The following is a 20,616-nucleotide window of genomic DNA, read 5'->3' as shown; positions in this document are numbered from 1 at the left end:
TACAGCCTTATTTAAAAAATTTTATGAAAAAAATCAATTCAGATAACTTGGTTATGTAGTGGAGCTGATATCTATTCAATGTAGCTGCCTTCAGCCTCAATCACTGCCTCGATACGGATCCGGAACTGTGAGCATGCCTTTTTCACAAGCAGCTGCAGGAGCTCTACGAATACTCTGCAGATGGCGTTGATCAGGTTGACTTTGGTGTTGTGGAAGGTCAATCACTGCCTCGATATGGATCCGGAACTGTGAGCATGCCTTTTTCACAAGCAGCTGCAGGAGCTCTACGAATACTCTGCAGATGGCGTTGATCAGGTTGACTTTGGTGTTGTGGAAGGTCAATCACTGCCTCGATATGGATCCGGAACTGTGAGCATGCCTTTTTCACAAGCAGCTGCAGGAGCTCTACGAATACTCTGCAGATGGCGTTGATCAGGTTGACTTTGGTGTTGTGGAAGGTCAATCACTGCCTCGATATGGATCCGGAACTGTGAGCATGCCTTTTTCACAAGCACCTGCAGGAGCTCTACGAATACTCTGCAGATGGTGTCGATCAGGTCATGTTGGTGATGTTCTCGACATGACCAAATGAAGTAGTCCAGCGGGTTCAGGTTGGGGGAGGAGAAGGACCCCTGATAGAAGTCATAGCACGCCTTCTGAAGCCAAACCTGCGACTCTTTAGACTTGTGGGTCAGCACATCCAGGTACAATTTGGTGTTGACTTTTAAGCCGACTTAAAAGATGTGAGGTCGCATGATGTGACCCTCACTTGAAACCACACCAAAGATCATAACTGTGGCCAGAAACTTTGTTTTCATCATCCTGGGCACATCCCTGTTATTCGATGCATTTTGAAGGTTCTAGCAATAGTCTTTTTTTCATAACTCGGGTTGGTAGAGAGCATGAGTTGTACAGCGTCGCATCTCCGATCTCACTCATTGAACATTGTGTGACTTTCAGACATGATAGAAGACTCATATCGCTCTTGGGATTTGTACACAACTGGCCAACTAGTAGATTGTTTGCAACAAAAATAAAACAGCTTTCATCAAACGGAAATGGGATCATGTCGTCTTTTCTATGGCGACAATTTTATTATTCCTCCCTGTAATTATATAAAAAATACATTTCATCCATTTGATAATATTCTAAACTGAATGTTATACTTTAATTTGTACATGGTCCCAAATAGTATTGGTTACTCTAACATGTTTTTACACCATACAAACATTTACTATTTTACGTTTGAATTTCTTGCTTGTTTTTTTTTTAATTATTTATTTAATAATAGAATAAAGCCTGCTTTTATTTCAGTTAATAAAGAAAAGGGCACCTTGTCGTAACTATCCAAAATTTTGTGTTGTTGTTGTTCCTTCATCTTCATCCAAGTGAAATTAAACATCATGTTTTCCAAGCATAGAGAGCAGCAGAGTCATCCTTTACAGGACAGCAAGAAACTCCGGCAAAAACATCGTGAAAATGAAAGGTTTGATCAGTTGTTTTCAATGTTGAATGAGGGGTGCCTCTCAGATAACGCCAGTTTTAAAATAGGTATAAAAATATTTTCCAAAACAAATATTTAAGCTGGACTTCTGCATTTTAAAATATCCACTTTCTACAAAGTCTATTACTGCATGCATGAAAAAAGTGGATTATTATTTTATATCGTGATTACACAAAGCTAAGGCAATTAAGTTGTTTTTTTTTTTCATAAATTTTTATTTGAAAAAAAAAATTTTTATTTTAATTTTTAATTTTAAAAATATCTTAAATTAATTTGTGGAAATTTCTTTTCACATGTTGGCTTTTTCACATTTTGTCTTAAAAAAAATCTCTGGAATTAAAATGCAAACAAACTAAAGAAGTTATTTCCCTTTGTTTCAACTTCCTACCTTTTACATATTAATAATTAAAAAAAAAAAGCAACTCTTCAAAAATTCAAGCAACTGTAATTATTAAAAAAAAATCAGGTAATTTTAATTTAAAAAAATCAAGTAATTTTAAATTAAAAAAATCAAGTAATTTTAATTTAAAAAAAATCAAGTAATTTTAATTTAAAAAAAATTCAAGTAATTTTAATTAAAAAAAATCAAGCAATAATAATTATTAACAATACAATAATCTGTTCTATCTTTATGTAATTCATGGAGAGTAAAAAGGGGGCCTTATAACTCTCGCATCCCTTATTTTATCCTTTATTCCTCATATTCCATGATTGATGTTTCTGACAAAAGTGGAAGACTTACTATTTTCTGGATTTGAATCTATCCATAATACACTTAGTTTTTTACATTAAAGTAGTACCTTTTCTTTTGCTTCTTACATTGGGTGCCTATATGTTTTGTCTGGAGCGATTTCCATGAAAAAATATTATAGATTTATTTTTGTTTATTTTAGGGTTCGTCACCACACCTTAAATGAACTCATGAAGAAACTGTGTTGTCAGATTCCAGGTGATGAAGAATACTCAAAAGGAACAAAGGTTTATTAGATAATTTATTTTCTTAAATTATCTCGCATGCATTTTAACCTGTATGAAATAAGTTAGGAATTTCCAACAGTGGCTCATTGTAGAGTGTTTTACTTTTAAATATTTTCCATTTTGCCTGTCTTGCTTAAGTTTAAAATAGCGTTTTTGTCACTCAATGCTAAGAAATAAACATTTTATTGCAAGAATCTGTGGAATAACAGATAAATTGTTTAGTAATAATCAGTTCTAAGTGACAGTCTTTTAGAGGTTGAAGGTTCAATCCTCAGTTGTGGTCGATACTAAGAATACAATTCTGAATGACTGAAAACTTACCCGATCATACCTAATGTAACTAAAGCATCTTACCCCCATTTATTGAATAAAGGGTTCCGTTCAAAATTCCGTACAGATTCTTGAGTGTGACAAGATACACCTGAAGAAGGTTGGAGGTTACATTGGCTGAAACGTTGTGAAAATAAAGTTCAAGCTGAGAACAGTAGTTCGGATGACCCAAATAATACAAGTTATGACGCGACTGGAAGTTCGGAACGTTAAAATTAGGCAAAGTCAATCCAACCGATATGATGACTTACAAAAATGGCTCGCATAAAATCAACCCCTTCTTGTAGAAAACTGCCCAGCTGAGGGTGAAGGAATTAATGTTTTTGACCAATTTTTTGATATTTGTCGTCTGAAACGTCGAGCTTCAAAATGATACCGATTTCGTGAAAATCCGTTGCCTCTGTCGAAAGTTTTAGGCAGACATATATATATATATATACATACATACATACATTTAAATAGACAGGTTAGATTTATCTATAAATATAAAAGCGAAAATGTGTATATGTATGTATGTTCGCTTTTGTGTATTTTTTTCGCTGGACTTCTCGGTCGGCTTATTCCTTCTTAAAACTTTTTATATCACGTCTGGGGGTCGCCTGTCTATTTAATTTGCTTGACTTTGAAAAGATAAATATTCAACATTTTTCGATCGTCGCATGTGCATTAAGCTTTTTCGTATAATAAAAGCGAAACTAATTCTGGCGGCATTTTTCCGGTCGCGATCGCCGGAAACGTCCGAAAGCAATCAGCTTTGATTAATGTGGAGTTTCTCCTTATATCAGACAATTGCTATTCAATTTCGACAATTCCCTTTTTATGGGAAGCTGGTTTTCCCCACAACATCTTGGTGAAACAAAAAAAAAAAAAAAAAATCCTGCCCCGTGGTAAATAAAATACTGCCCTGCAGTCAAAGTTGACCTCATTAAGTATAGGCACCTGCCAAGTTTTAATACTTAAATAAATTCAAACATGTTTCCATTATTATTTCGTGGTGGCCCAGTGGTTAACGTCGCACGTTTTTTTTTCACACTTTAATTTCCAACTTCGACTCAAGGGTTCAGGTTCGATCCTTCATACTTACCTACCAAAACTTTTTATTTTATTTAAAATTTTATTGGATATGTTACTATTTGAGATCTAACAATTATGTAGGCACCATTTGTTTTACTTGAAATGCAATATTTTTTTCATTATTCTAATATAGAAGCACTGATCATTTTTACCAGCAGCCTTCGAAGCAGATTGGATGTAAGTGAATGTCAGTTTAAAGAGCTTGTCAAAGCAAGGGATTATGTGGAGAGCTGTTCATTTCTTGTAAGGTTTGAATGTCACAAAATTGGTTGCTGCAACTCTTGTCAGTTTATAGAGCAAGGAAGCAATCTTCCTATGATCACTGTTTCTGTATTATTTGATTTATTTAAACTACTGTTCTCGTTAGGGTTTGTGTTCCTTGAATAGGAGCGCTGGTTGAGTTTGAATAAAATAAATGCGTATTAGATATGTTTGAAGCCAAAACAATACATTATTACAAAATAAACAGATATTTATTTTGTTTGAAATTTCCAAGTAAAACTTCATCGTCAGTATGTCTTTTTTTTTTTTTTTTTTTTTTTTTTTTTTTTTTTTTTTTACATAGGCATCACCACATTATCAAGGCCAAGAGGCCACTCAAGGATAAGGGTTAAAGATTGTACATTAGAAATTGGACAATATAGTAATGAAAATTTGGAAACTTTGATAACTTATATGGAACGTCTCATCAAGAACTTATTTACGTTAGACTTGAAGACAACCATATTGTAGTCAGCCGGAAAGCAGGAAAACGGAAGACAATTCCACAGGTGTGCAGTTCTAAGAAAGAAGCTTTGTTCATGGAATCTACGTTTAGGTTTAGGCGCAGATAAAGAGTGGGGGTAATTATTGATAGTGTTTCTTTCTTTCTTTCTTTTGTTTTGCCATGTTGTTGTTTGAGCATAGAATCAGTAGAAGTCCGTTTGTTGTTTCTGCGTTGTTTTGGCTTCAAACGTATTTAATACGCATTTATTTTATTCAAACTCAACCAGTGCTTCTATTCAAGGAATACATACCCTAACGTGAATTCCGTATGATCAACGCACCGTTCTGACATTTGAAAAGACTACCGCAGAAACAATAAACGCACTTCTACTGATTCTATGCTCAAACAACAACATGGCAAAAGAAAGAAAGACATACTGAAAATGAAGTTTTACTTTGAAATATATTTATAATTTTCAATTCTATTCTTCTTTAGACTGTTATCCTTCATAGTTGTTGTTTCACCATGTTTCGGTCCTACGAGGCCCATGGTACAGTGGATAGAGGCATTGAGTTCCAGGTGGGTATTATCTGAAGCAATCCTACCCAAAGCAGGCCAGGGGATTAGTTAGCGAAAATGTGATGAGACAACAACCATGGAAGACAGTAATTACTTACGTAATTACTTACGAGACTCAACATTCTATCTGGTCACGGTTAATCACCTGAAGAAGACCAGAGGATTAGTAGGCCGGAACATGGTGGAGCAGCAACAACTATGAAGATGAGGATAACAGTCCGCAAAAAATTGAATGCACATGCTGTTCTCCTCTTGTTATTTTCACAAAATTTTGCTGGACTGAATATTGGATATTGGATCACATTGTGTGGATGACCTGCTGACCTTTAGTTAAAAGAGACACTTTTTTTTTTCCTTCCCGTTTTTTTCTCTTTTACTTATGGTGAAGAAATATTAATGTTTTATTTTCTAAACGTTTGTTACAGGTTGTTAATATGCAACGAGCCATTTGTTACATTGTTTACTTGGAAAAGATGATCACGAACGTGTGCAAGGAACTAAACTTGGATGATTCCAATTTACCCTTTGCTTCGAGACTCAGCCACGAAGGTAAACAAATACTTAGTGCCCTTTTTTCTCTCATTGTTATACCCTTACTTTAAATAGGAATACAGCAAGAAACACGGGGTCATGGGTGAAAGACAAAGGGGTTTATTTACAAGGGAATACAGGTGACAGAAGAGTTACTCGACATCTTTTCTTATTCTCTGTCTTTTTTCCTTCTGCCACAGTCATGTGAGAGGGTCAATATATCCATAGTTCATTTCATCTTTGAAGGATGTTAGGTTATTCCATTACATCACCCATATAACTAGTTTTTATCACTACTAAAGAGTCGCCAATCTGATAGGCCCTGAACTGGCATCTAAGCTTCAGCCTCTGTTCCATCGACGAAACGTTGCATCCCCCTGCCTGTTCTACAAGTATTTTAATGGTGAATGCTCTGACGAACTGCAGACACTTGTGCCCCCACAACGTAGACACCCTCGACAAACCCGACAGGCAGCTAAATCCCACCCCCACACAGTAGAGATCCCTAGATGTAAAAGATCTTTCTACTCCAGTAGTTTCTTCCCCAGAACCGCTAGACTCTGGAATTCCATTCCAGGTTCCTGCTTCCCTAACTGTACTGACATGCAGAAGTTCAAATGCAACGTGAACCGACATCTTGCTGCCCAAATCCCTACATAGTGCCCCAGTAGTTGCTGCCCCTGATAGTAGCCCCCTACACCAAAGTGGCAATGTGCCTTGTTTGGAGTGAAAATGTAATTAAAAAAAACAAAAAAAAACTGAATTATTGGTGCTTCTGTATAATTTGCTTTCAAATAAATGTATTTTAGGTAAGAAATACTCTTACACATCATGTCGAAATTAGTCAAAATTCCAAAAATTACGAAAAATGATTTGAGTAGAAGATTTTCTAGAACCATTTTTTACAAAAAACAGATATTAGTAATCTGCCATATTCTATTTTGAAACAGCGGATTTTAATATTTTGTGTCAAAATCATAGACCTCACCTGAATTTTCAGAACTTTCTATTAACAATAATAATAAAAGTATATAATTCGATAAATTTTACTTTTACTTGTAAATATTTTTCTATTTGATCATTTTTCATAATTTTTTATAGTCTTACTGATTTCGACATAACAAGTAAGTAATAGTGTTTCTAGCTAAAAGGCATTTTTTTTAAATTTAATTTTACTGCATAAGCATTGAAACATTAATTGAAATAGATAGTTTCTTCCCTCGAACTGTTACACATTGGAATTCCCTTCCTGTTTCCTGCTTCCTTGATTGTATTAACCTGCAGAAGTAACGCGAACAGACATATTGCTGCTCAACTCTCCACATTCACCAGTTAGACATGATCCCAAATAGTAGCCCCTGCGCGAGCCTTTTCTAGTCTCACACAAAAACGTGTTCACATCTCAAGCTATATTACTTGTCACATACATACGCGCACACAAACATACACGTGCACGTGCACGTCCACACACGTACATGTATTCACGTTCGCGTTGTATGCACACACAAGCGCTAACGTACGCACAGATGGACGCCGTCACTTCCTTTTTAAAGGAAATCCACACATGTGCAAAAGACCACCGGAAACAAGTATAAAAGCAAGAGCAATAAACAGCATCTTCCTTTTTCCATCTCGCCTTCTGAGGTGAGTGGTCAGCACACTAGCCGCTGCTGTTTCGGCAGACGCGCGTACCTCACGCCACTTGCTACTATGTGGGACAAAAAGCTAACAGACAGTATGTACACTTTATACGCTTTCTCTCTCCATAACCTGGATTGACATTCTTACTCTTTCTCTCTCTACATATACAACTTGTCCCTAAGAATACCTTCGTGTAGCTGACTGCTAACTGATGTCAACCCTCTATCTTTTTCTTTGTCTACACGCTGGACTATCATTCCCATTTTCCACTACATCACTTCTTTTCCCATGCGCGAACAAACGATAGTGACCCGAACGTGAGATGAACACACATTTCCTTTTCTTTCTACACCACCAGTCCCGCAACAAACGATGGTTACACCCGCGCGGACATGAACACGTGTTATACTTAAAACATCCATTCTCTCTACACCCCTTACGTTCAAAGTGGCAATGTGCCTTGTTTGGAGTGAAAAAAAGAAAAAAAATACAAAACCTTCAGTAAATTTAGTTTCTTTTACAAGTCTCATTTGAAACATACTGACGATGTAATGCATTCGTAATAACCATAAACACGACCGATATTATTTTGTAAATCTTTCAAAAGTTCATGTAAACATCTACTTTGTTACCATGCTATCCCCAATGATCTTTTTCAACTGCTGATTTTAAAAAAGCTGATATTCAGGTGTCCTGCTTGCCACACGCAGAGCATGGTCAAGACTTTCCATCTGAATACTGGAGATGGAGAAGCGCTCGTAAAACCAATTCAATTCACATTTGTTATCTCTTTTGCCAATTGGTTAAGGACTGATTGGAAATCAGCATTGTCTACGGACCCGCAGCGACTCAGTTCCTGATGGCTGATAAAGCACTGTTAGCTGCACACTGCTATTGTTGGATGGGTGGGTATATATTATTTGTATATTCATGTACGTTATTGTTATTTCCACGAGAATCTCTGGTTCCCCCCTCGCCAATCTTTCACAAAAACACCCGTCAAGCTGAAACCACTGTCAGTAATTTTCCCCATTCTTTATCTGTGCCTAAATCAAAACGTAGATTCCACGAACAAAGCTTCTTCCTTAGAAGTGCACGCCTGTGGAATTGTCTTCCGTTTGCCTGTTTCCCACCTGACTACAACTTGGATGTCTTCAAGTCTAACATAAACAAGTTCCTGATGAACCACCCCCTTAAGTAAGACACTTTTTCAGATCTCCATTACTAAGGATTACTACGATAATGCCCCAACCCTTATTCCCGAGTGGCCTCCAGGCCTTGATGTGGTGACTTCCATGTAAAAAAACACAAAAAACGTATATATGCATGTATATATATTTCGGTTACATTATATACAAGTATATATTTATCGTGTATCATCTAGCGTTTGTATTTTACATTTACGCAACAGTTCTAACATAAAACGATTGACGTGGACATATCGAAACAGTTGTAGACAAACACACCACATACCTGGTTTGTATATGAAACATTTATTCTCTTGATTCCCGCTGGATTCTTTACGTCTTCACGTCTTGGAAGACGCCGCTCCCCGCGTTATGAGGAAAGAACAACTTTCCCTTGCGTCGTTCGTTTTCCCTAGTGTTCAGCTAATAACTGGTTAAAATCTACTCAAATCTACATATCACGTGTCCAAAACCCCAAGGCAGACGTAAGACTAACTCTAGTTATTTCGTTTACGTAAACTAAAAATTCCTCCAGAACTTCGTTTACCTTTATTTGTCGCTTTTTATTATTTCAGCTGTCACTCACATTTTTCCAATTTAATTGTTTTTATTTTTCTAATCATAATCAATCCAGTGACCCGCCATCGCTCGCTTGATCACAGCCAAAGGGTCACAACATTATTCTGTGTGGCACACTTAGAACTTGTTGGTCACAGGACGTTTTAAAACTGTTTATCTTCGGGTACATTCAATAACTTCACTTTCTCTTACGCTTCTCAGGAAAGAAATGTTGATGATTGTCCAGAATTCCCCCATAATAAAAAAAAAAACATAAATAAAAGAAAAATCTGTATGGTGCACGTATCCACAACAAAAAGAAAATATTGTATTCCAAAAATCACGTAAATTGATCAAATAGTTTTATTTTTAGAAAAAAAAAAGTTTTTAAGTAAATGCAAGCTTTTCCAATGCCTCCATGTTAAAAATGGCATTCTAAAATCTCACAAGTTTTAATTATTTGGAGTTATCTCCCTTTGTCTTCAAAATGGTATCGCGATATCATTGCTGTTTTTTTTTTTTTTTTTTTTTTTCTTTGTTGTTTTTTAACATAAAATTTGATTTTCTTATTTAGGAATAAAACTACTTGATCAATTTATGTGATTTTTAGAATGTGATATTTTCTTTCTGTCATGGGAATTTTTCTTTATTTTATTTTTTTTTTATTATAGAAACTCTTGACAAGAACCGAAATTTTGATACTTAATGGTTTTAAATGTTATGAAAAAAATAATTGTTGTTATATTCTGTCATATTTTATTGTAGATATCACAAAATCCTTGTGGGGTCAAAACGATAATGCTTTTAAAATCGCTACTAATCAATGCAGGAAATTTCCAACCTTAACAACAACAAAGGTAAGAAATAATTATGTTCAATTGCTCCATGTTTGCAACATTTTTTTGTTTCTTCGGACCAGATCACATATTAACCATTGTTAATCAACCTCTCAACAATTAGATCACGAGTGAAACTTTTGTAAAGGTTGAAAGTTCAATCCTTACTACAGGTGATAATAACTAAAAATAACAAATTAACATTTCTACCTGGTCATGGCTGACAGTACAAGAGTAGTCTTTACCCGTGGATTGAATAACAGGGTCAATTTGAAAATCTGTAAAAGTTCAACATCAAGATTCCCAAGTTTAACTAGAATGTTACTAGTTCGAAAAGATGCACCTGAAGATGGTTGGTAGTTACATTTGCCGAAACATGAATTTAACAACCAAGATGAGAATAGTAGTCCGAATGGTACAAAATTATCAATCCTTATCTCATTATGTTTTCTAATTATTGCTATTATTCCAACTACTGTTCTCATTCTGAGTGTTCCTATTTACTTGCCTCCCGACCCTGGCAGAGTTGGACACAAGGTCGGTTTTTAATGTGGGGAAAATCTAACTCCTCACAGAGGGGCATTCTGGATAGGAACAAAAATAAAAATTGTCTTAGTCTCATTCTGTGTTTCATGTTTTGGCCGATGTAACCTCTGACCTTCTTCAGATGTATCATCATTTCTGTCGAACTCAAGAATCTGCATGGAATTTCAAACGGGGCCTTTTATTTAATTCATAGGAGTAGCATGTTCTTGTTCTGTCAGCCATGACTGAGTAAAAGTCCTAAGTAATTCACAATTGTATTTTTTTTTTCATGTGGACCGCGATGAAGTTTGAATCTTCGACCTCCAGAAAAGTGTAACTTACAAATAAATTTTACCAAGTACGTTGCAAATTATTTAGGACTTCTTTTTTATCTCTTTATTACAAATTTTTTGTAGCGTTTATTTTATTACATTTTTTTTATATATTTTGAACTTTTTTTTCTTTTTTGCAAAGAACATTTTAAAATATATAACATTTTTCATAACACAAATTTTATGACACATTTTTTTACAGTATTGTATAATTTTTTTACATATTTTTATAATATATAACAATTTTTAATATATTTTTTACAGTATTGTATAATTTTTTTTACATATTTTTATAGTATTGTATAACAATTTTTAATATATATTCTTTACAGTATTGTATAAGTTTTTACATATTTTTATAATATTATGTAACAATTTTTAATATATTTTTTACAGTATTGTATAATTTTTTTACATATTTTTATAGTATTGTATAACAATTTTTAATATATATTCTTTACAGTATTGTATAATTTTTTACATATTTTTATAATATGTAACAATTTTTAATATATTTTTTACAGTATTGTATAATTTTTTTACATATTTTTATAGTATTGTATAACAATTTTTAATATATATTCTTTACAGTATTGTATAATTTTTTACATATTTTTATAATATTATGTAACAATTTTTAATATATTTTTTACAGTATTGTATAATTTTTTTACATATTTTTATAGTATTGTATAACAATTTTTAATATATATTCTTTACAGTATTGTATAATTTTTTACATATTTTTATAATATTATGTAACAATTTTTAATATATTTTTTACAGTATTGTATAATTTTTTTACATATTTTTATAGTATTGTATAACAATTTTTAATATATATTCTTTACAGTATTGTATAATTTTTTACATATTTTTATAATATTATGTAACAATTTTTAATATATTTTTTACAGTATTGTATAATTTTTGTACATATTTTTATAGTATTGTATAACAATTTTTAATATATATTCCTTACAGTATTGTATAATTTTTTACATATTTTTATAATATTATATAACAATTTTTAATATATTTTTTACAGTATTGTATAATTTTTTTACATATTTTTATAGTATTGTATAACAATTTTTAATATATATTCTTTACAGTATTGTATAATTTTTTACATATTTTTATAATATTATATAACAATTGTTAATATATTTTTTACAGTATTTTATAAGAATTTTTAATATATATTCTTTACAGTATTGTATAATTTTTTTACATATTTTTATAATATTATATAACAATTTTTAATATATTTTTTACAGTATTGTATAATTTTTTGACATATTTTTACAGTAGAATTTTTAATATATATTTTTTACAGTATTGTATAAGAATTTTTAATATATATTTTTTACAGCATTGTACAATTTTTTTTAGATATTTTTTTATAGTATTGTATAACAATTTTTAACATATTTTATTTTATAAGCATTCTGATCCACAAATATATTGTAACTGATGCCTCATTTTTTAGTCAGGTCCTCGGAACCTTATTCACAAAATCCATAAAAATCATAGTCGAATCTCTTCAACAATGTTGAATACAAGTGCCAATCATCTTGCATCTTTGAGAGAAGATTCTGAAGTGGAACATTTTCCTGGAATGTCTTCAAGTCAAGAATCCAATGATGAACATCATTTTCATGATCCAGTCATGTGTTACATCTACAGCAAAAGTCCCGCATCTGGTAAGTAATAGCAATTTTAGAATATCAGCAAGAAGACTTCTCAACCAACAAATAATTTGAGAGTTTCAAGAAAGCTAATTGACATCATAAATTGTTATGCTTGTATTGTAGGAATATTGTTCTTTGTGTAACGATACGCCAGAGACATTAAAATGGATGGACAAGGAACCAGTTATGTGTACATCTGTCGTATCCATCCACGCAAATTCTGTAGAAGTAAAAAGTAAACTGTCTTTTCGCGCGGACATATGACAAGGTATCCATTTTCTGTCCAATCAACACTCGAAAAAAACACTTTCTAAAATCATTTTCTAACAGCCTTCGCTGGGAGCCACCCAGAAGGCACTGCGCGCGAAATCCAAATTAGTTGAACCAAAGTTCAGTTCAGTTCAAAACGCAGTATCAAGAATGAACGACGTGCTACTTTGACTCGGTCTCCTTGATGTAAAATTACTAACATTGATGCCACGCGCCATGCACCTAAAGCCTCCTAACCTCACTGGATTAATTCTCTAAAATATAACCTTTTGTTACATCAAACACATTTATGGAGCAAAATTATCACATTACTAGGACTAACTAATATAATAAATGTTATTTCCTTTTGTTAAAAAAAAAGGAAGAAACATTTTTCTCTGGAGAAAATATGATTGCCTCAGTCAGAGGAAGTTTTTTTGTCTTTTCCTCTTTTTGGTGCAGTTCTTTTACTCAAGTCCTATCAGACACTCTTTAAGAAATATTTATAAAGTCCTCACGACTATTCCTGGTTCTAAAAACTTAAAATTTGTTTCCAAGAACTATGAACATCTCGTAAATCATTTAATGACTTAATCTTTCCCTCGTGTGTTGACACGGCACACACATAAAAAAAAAACACCAAAAAAGTTATGTTTTCTTCAATAAATTTCTATATTAAATGTTGAAACTGGTCTTCATATTGCTAATTACTGACACCTGTATATTTTATTTTTTTGTTAAGGGTTGGGAGATCTATGCTCATGCCACGGCTGTGATACCAGTGAATATCGACCAATCATTTACAAATGTACTATGCATATATATATAAAGAAATTGAATTTAAACTCTGTAAATTAGAATTTACAACAAATTTCTTATTCGACAAGGAATATAAGTTAAAATTTTAAAACTTTTCCTTTTTCCATGGAGTTTCAAAAAATGGCTTTTATCCCCAGAGGAAATTAGTTAACAAAATGATATTCATAGGCAAACTATAAATTTTGTTGGTTAGCACATTAATTGAAAACTACAAATTATAAAAGAAGTCATATTTGTATGAAAATTAATAATGCAGAAATGTATAAATTAAAAGGATATTCCAATGGAAATCCAGACTCATTTGGAGAAAAGTTAAAAAATGTGGTAAAATCCAAAGAAAATGTTGATTAGTCAGGTGTATAGATGCACATGAAAATGTCCAACAGAAATTGTATTTTATTTTCCTCAGCCGATGGAAGCATACAGAATTCTTCACTCTCGTCGGAAGGCTAATAATAGCTTTTTCACTGTCCAACAGAAATTGTAGTAATTCTAGTGGTTTGAAAGGTAAATACTAAACGTGAAGATGACATCCTAAAATTATGGTAGAAGATTTTGTTACTGGAAAAGATATAAAGTGAAAAAGCTGTTATTGGCCGACGATAGAGAAGAATCCTGTATGCTCTCATCAGCTGAGGAAACTAGAATGAATGCTAAAAGTTAAAAGCAAAAATATTTTTAGAACAAATTCAAACTAGTTGCTAAGTTTAAGATGTCAAAATGACACGGAATTGGAATATTGAGTTTTTTTTTTTTTTTACATGACACGGAATTGGAATATTGAGTTTTTTTTTTTTTTGACACGGAATTGGAATATTGAGTTTTTTTTTTTTTGTTCACCACTTATTAAGGCCCAATGGCCACTCGGGGATAAGGGTTATTGTGTGTACAGTAATCAAAGGGATAGTGTAGTAATAGTATTGGAGAATTTGTAAGGTGTCATTACTTAGGGGGACGGTTCATCAGGAATTTGTTTGTGTTCGACTTGAAGACATCCAGGTTGAAGTCGGGAGGGAAACAGGCAAGTGGAACAGAGTTCCACAGGCGTGCAGTTCTAAGAAAGAAGCTTTATTCATGGAATCAGCATTTTGATTTAGGCACAGATAAAGAGTGGGGAAAATTATTGACGGTGGTTTCAGTTAGTCGGGTGTTTTTTGAAAAAGATTAGCGAGGGGGAACCAGAGAATGGAGCTCAGACGAGCACTTGCCATGGAAATAATGATAGAACAAAGACAGGCTCGCTACGTCACTTCTGTGGGAAAGAGGTTGCAGGGAAGAGAAAAGGGCATCCCCCACCAAGCCACGAAGACTATTTTGTACTCTGTCAAGGCAGGATAGGCTGTTTTTAGCAGCTCCTTCCCAGATGTGGCTGCAGTACTCCATCTTTGGACGTACTTGGCTTTTATTCTGTTTAGAATTGCCCTATTAATATTAGTATTAATATTAGTATTAATATGCTCGCTTTAAGTTTCCATTTGAAAACTTGATAAAACTTTTTGAATTTGTATGTGTGTATATATATATATATATATATATATATATATATATATATATATATATATATATAAAGCTCTTATTTGTAAAGACTTGTCCTGCCTTGATAGAGTTCAAAATAGACTTCGTAGCCTCGTAGGAGATGTCCTTTTCTCTTCCCTGCAACCTCTATCTCACAGAAGAGATGTTGCGAGTTTGTCTCTGATGTATCGTTATTTTCATGGAAAGTGTTTGACTGAGCTTCAATCTATGGTCCCCCCCTCACCTAACTTTCACAAGAAACACTCGTCTAGCTGAAAACACTATCAATAATTCCCCCCACTCTTTATCTATGCCTAAACCTAAACGTAGATTCCATGAACAAAGCTTCTTTCTTAGAACTGCACGCCTGTGGAATTGTCTTCCGTTTTCCTGCTTTTCAGCTGACTACAATATGGTTGTCTTCAAGTCCAACGTAAACAAGTTCTTGATGAGTCGTTCCACTTAAGTTAACAAATTTACCGAATTTCCATTACTAACGATTACTATATTGTCCTTTTGACTACTGTACACTCTTAATCCTTATCCTCGAGTGGTCTCTGGGCCTTGATAAGTGGTTATACCTATGTAAAAAAAGAAAAAAGAAAAATGGAGCACATTAATGTGGCCGTCAATGTTTATATAAAGACATGGAAATATGATTTACAAGTGTTGATCCTAAAGCCTAGTGATAGGACTGCTGACTATCGAATATATGAGTGTAGGTTCGATTCCTGGCTTAGTTTCCGTGTTAGTTTAATGTACCTAGTTATTCATTCAATGTCAATTAGTACATTCTGATTCAAAATGGAATATTTTTAAAAAAAGATAATATTGCTGTATTGGCTGGGCACAAAACGATCGATACAAGGTTTCTCATTAGATCCTGAGTAATAGAGGGGGGGGGGGCGGCGATATTAGTAATATATAATCACCCACAAACTGGGTCACTGTATCCCAGCTCTTTAGTTTGAAATAAAATTTTGTAAATTTATCATATTAGTTACATGTTTAGAATAGAAGTGATATCATCAGAAAAAATATCCATCTCAGACACAATTTCATCAGGCATGTCATTTATGAATATCAGGAATAATAAAGGTTTAAGGATCGACTTCTTGGGTACACCTGCATTAATATCATGTTTGCATATATGACCATCGAGAACAACTTGGATTTTTCTTTTAGTTAAGAAACATCTTGTATTAAATATTCGTTTAGTAATACCATGTGATTTAATTTTCAAGAGAAGAGCCTTCATCTGCGTTTGGAGATGATCGTTATCTGCAATAAAATGGGTTCGCCTAAATCTGTACTGTCTGGCAAAAGTTTAGCGTTTATGAGACGATGGACTATTGCTTGTGTATGTTTGTTTTTCCCACATGTATGGAGCAAATAGTAGAATAGGCTTGCCTAAATCCATACTGCCGGTCAAAAAGAAGTTTAGCATTTATGAGGTGATGGGCAAACGTTTGGTTGATTAATGATTCAAAAATTTCTGTCCATTTGTATCTGACTTATGGTGAGTGAATGCGAGGAACGCTTACTGCACTAGTAGCTGCTTAAAATGAAGTGAACCATTGGGGAGAGTGGGTCTAGCTATAGAATTTCTGCATGGGCAGAAATACTTTTATTTTTTAATTACATTTTCACTCCAAACAAGGCACGTTGCCACTTTGACATAGGGGGCTACTATCAGGAACATAAGCTACAGGGGTACTATGTAGGGAGTTGAGCAGCAAGTTGTTGGTTCACGCTACACTCGAACTTCTGCATGTCAGTACTGTTGGGGAAGCAGGGACCTGGAATGGAATTCCAGAGTCTAGGGTTCTGGGGAAGAAACTACTGGAGTAGAAAGCTCTCTTACATCTAGGGATCTCTACTGTATAGGGGTAGGATTTAGCTGCTTGTCGGGTTTGTCAGTATTTATCTCGAGGAGGTACAAGTGCTTGCAATTTGTCAGAGCATTCACCATTAAAATATTTGTAGAACAGGCAGAGGGATGCAACATTTCGTCGATGGGACAGAGGCTGAAGCTTAGATGACAGTTCAGGACCTATCAGGCTGGCGACTCTCTTTTGAACCTTGTCTAGGAACGAGAGACTAGTAGCAGATGCACCAGCCCAAATATGAAAACAATACTCCATACATGGGCGAATGATTGTTGGCCTTATAGAGGTACAGGATACTTTGACCACGTGAAGTATTTTTTCTTGACACAAGCTCGCACACACTTCTTAATTTTCATATGTGCTTTAACGGCTGCTGCTACAGTTCCTGCTGATATTTTCACGCATGCGTACACACTCTCTGTTACAAAGTTATCTCCCTTGAAAATTAATGGACATTCCATTTTAAAAAGGTTGTAATTTATCCTTATTTTTATTATTAAATAACTTTCATTAATTACTGGAGAAAACCATTGCATGTATTTAGGAAAATAGGACAATAAAATTACAAATAAATAACACCAAACAATTATTTATTGTGAACTGTTTAAAAAATAGTTATGCATGTTAGGCATACAAATAGTTGTGCTTGGGCCTTTACTTTCTACTATGGAGTATTTTAAAAGACCATGTTTTTGCTTTAAAAAATAGCAGACTGTTTTAATGGTAGCACAAATGTGATAAAAAAAAAGAAGCTTTTGCATTTATTGATTTAGATTAGTTGTACTAATAAGTATTTACTGGGAATCATTTTTATTTTCAGTTTTGTTTTGTATTTTTATTGATTTTTAAAAGTTAAATTTATTGTTTGGTCATTAAATTATTAATTGAACCAATAAAACTGTTATTTTAAAATGAAAACATTATAAAACCCAAGTAATGCTGTAATCTTTTTATTAAATGAAAATTATTTTTATTCAAGATTTCCAGTGGAATCAACCCTAACCATACAGGACTTTGTAACAAGGTCTTCTTTGATTATGGTTGATTCAGCTGAAAGTTTTACTGAAATTAACTCAAAAATGATTTTAATTTTGAATTTAATAAAAAAAAAATTACTCCATTTAACAATGTTTTCATTTTAACCTTATGAAATAACTGGCGAGAAGCAGTGAAATAAAAAAAATGGGACCCCCCCCCCCCAAAATAAAATGACATGCACAGGATACGAACTCATACAACATATAACTGAAGTTAGTAACTAAATGCTTTAATCAGTTGGCCCATCAGAACACAGATGCTATAACGTTGCAAATTTAGCTATTTAAGATGAAGGATTGTATTGACAATTTGCACATGCGCAGTTTGTAAATTGCATGAAAAGCAAGGTTTTTATCTGACACCCCCTTCAAACAAAATATTTCTAGTTTTTCCCATTTTTTTCGTATTTTTTGTCCAATTCCATGTTGATGTCTGTACGATGCGCAAGACAAAAGTTTTTAGCCAACATACAAACACACAAACATTTGCCCTTTATATAATAGAAAAAGAAGATAGAAGATGTTTTCAAATGATGTGCTTGCTCCTATAACTAATTTTGCAATTGTAACGTTATGTTGACTTTCTGCAAAAATAAATTATCTAGAAAACATGTTTGATTCTTGACTTACAAATTTTAAGTCATTAAAAGTATTTTCTGTTTCTTCAAAAAGTTTTTTTTTTTTTTTTTTTTTCTTTTTACTCCTATACGAGACTTTGTAGATACAACTAATTCAATCTAAATCATTCTTCATCTTTTTGTTTTAAATTTTATTTTCAGGGGAATGTAATTCACTCTTTGATAATTCCTGCAGTCTGCAGACCTTCGATACAAATCGTGTAAGTTGACTCTTATTTATTACTAGCATGGATACCCAGTGTTGCCCGATTGTTGAAAGGTGGACAGTAAGGCTATTGAGCAACCAACTCCTTAAAAAAAAAAAAAATAAATAAATAAATAAACACCCATGAACACCCATGCGAGTGCAAAAAAAAAAAAAAAAAATTAACTGCAGTAGCCGGCTCGAACCTGTAACATGAAAGAGGAAAAAGAGGGGGAAAAAGCAAACACATTAGTTGTCTTGCCCACGGCGACTTTATGATGTCACACGCCTTCAAAATAACGTTGTTTAAACGTACGCTGAGATTGCTAGACATGAATGACTTACAAAAATGTTGACGCAAAAACTGACCCCCTCATTGCAAAAAAAAAAAAAAAACGGCCCAGTTGACCAGCACAGAATTAATCTTTTTGGCCGATTATTGCATATTTGTTGTGCAATCTTATTAACAATACCAATTTTGTCAGTGTTCGTTGTGTGTATCAAAAGTTTTTGGCACACATTTTGCCTTTTATGTATTAGATTTACTATTTTTTTCACTTCCCACTTTGGGTAGATTTGTAACGGTTGGAGATATGTCCTTAATAATTGATATGACATTGATTTTGTTGCTGTCAAACTGAGGTATGATTTTCTTCAGTCCATTTTCCCAGGCTTTATCTTCTCCTTCAGAAGGAGTTTATATTTTGGCAGACTGGTGAAGATGTGACATTATCAAATAAAAGAATGACAAACTCTGTCCAGGTAAAATAATTTTTATTGACAATTTGTTAAGACAAAAAAAAAATGAAAAGTTGGCAAAGATTGAGAGTTCTTGATGCAAGAAGAGTTGTTTAGAAATTTAGTCGTCATATTTTGTTTCAGAAAGAGAGGAAGAAAACACTGTTTTGGTTTTTATAGTATTCGTAACGTTTTTGGAGTGAATACATCTTGTGTTGTGCTTGCTTGAGAAAAACGGATGTGAACTTTTGTCCAATGGAAAGTAAATGCGTAAAAACTTCTAACAAGACAACAGCTAAATAATCTTGTTATTAAAAAAGAATCTCTCCTCTTATCTCGGCATTGTTTCCAGTTGTCCTGGACTTCACCTTGCCAGTGGACTCAAACAATGCCGATTCAGGAGAGGTGTTGAGGATTATGCAACTCTTGCCTCACAATTTCATGTGCAGATGCCCTCACAGAGGATATCCTTTGTCTTTCGAGACTGAACGGAGACAGCGGAAAAAAAAGAATGGTTGAAATTCTAAAATGTCACTGTAAATTCTTTCTGGTGGAATTCATATTAGATATCTGTGATTTTTCATACAAGAAATGATAGCCAGTATGTTGGAAACCTGGAAAGAAAAAGAAATTAATTACGAATCATCATCATCAGTTTATATCAGTGTTACATGAACATTAATTGGAGCTTGGTGGACGGTCCAAGACCTATTAGATTTGAAACTATTTCAGATCCTGTCTAAGAGTATGAGACTAGTGATAGATGCACCAGTCTAGATGTAGCAACAATACTTCATGCATGGGCTAATTGTGGTTTCGTAAAGATATAGAATGCTCTCTGGTATGAGTAATTTGCAGCAACTTTGGTGATGTCCTCAATGTATTTGTTCCGTTAAAGTACTTGTAAAACAGGCATAAGGATGAAACAATGGGACAGAGGTTGGAGCTTGGCCTAAAACTTTTTGGACCTTGTTTAAGAGTGAGAGACTAGTGGTACAGGCACCAGACCGAATGTGGCAACAATACTCCATGTATTAGTGAATTGTGACTTTGTAAATATATTAGATACTCT

General features: G+C 33.6%; 1 protein-coding gene across 1 annotated transcript in view; it reads left to right on the top strand.

The window, feature by feature from the left end:
- The window catches only part of LOC145260337 (uncharacterized), a 51,409-nt gene that overhangs the window by 9,077 nt on the left and 21,716 nt on the right, over window positions 1-20,616 (top strand). The window contains exons 2-7 of the mRNA XM_080118254.1: window positions 1,315-1,486; window positions 2,398-2,482; window positions 5,597-5,720; window positions 9,854-9,945; window positions 12,274-12,487; window positions 18,764-18,822. Of these exons, the coding sequence (XP_079974380.1) occupies window positions 1,404-1,486; window positions 2,398-2,482; window positions 5,597-5,720; window positions 9,854-9,945; window positions 12,274-12,487; window positions 18,764-18,822 (657 nt within the window). The 5' untranslated portion in view covers window positions 1,315-1,403. The remainder of the gene's footprint in view (window positions 1-1,314; window positions 1,487-2,397; window positions 2,483-5,596; window positions 5,721-9,853; window positions 9,946-12,273; window positions 12,488-18,763; window positions 18,823-20,616) is intronic.

The sequence above is a fragment of the Euprymna scolopes genome, chromosome 36 (genome assembly GCF_053919585.1).
Source record: "Euprymna scolopes isolate OS-2025 chromosome 36, ASM5391958v1, whole genome shotgun sequence".
NCBI lineage: Eukaryota > Metazoa > Mollusca > Cephalopoda > Sepiida > Sepiolidae > Euprymna > Euprymna scolopes.
Note: the sequence above shows the minus strand (reverse complement) of the source record. Positions and strands in the feature narration are given on the sequence as shown.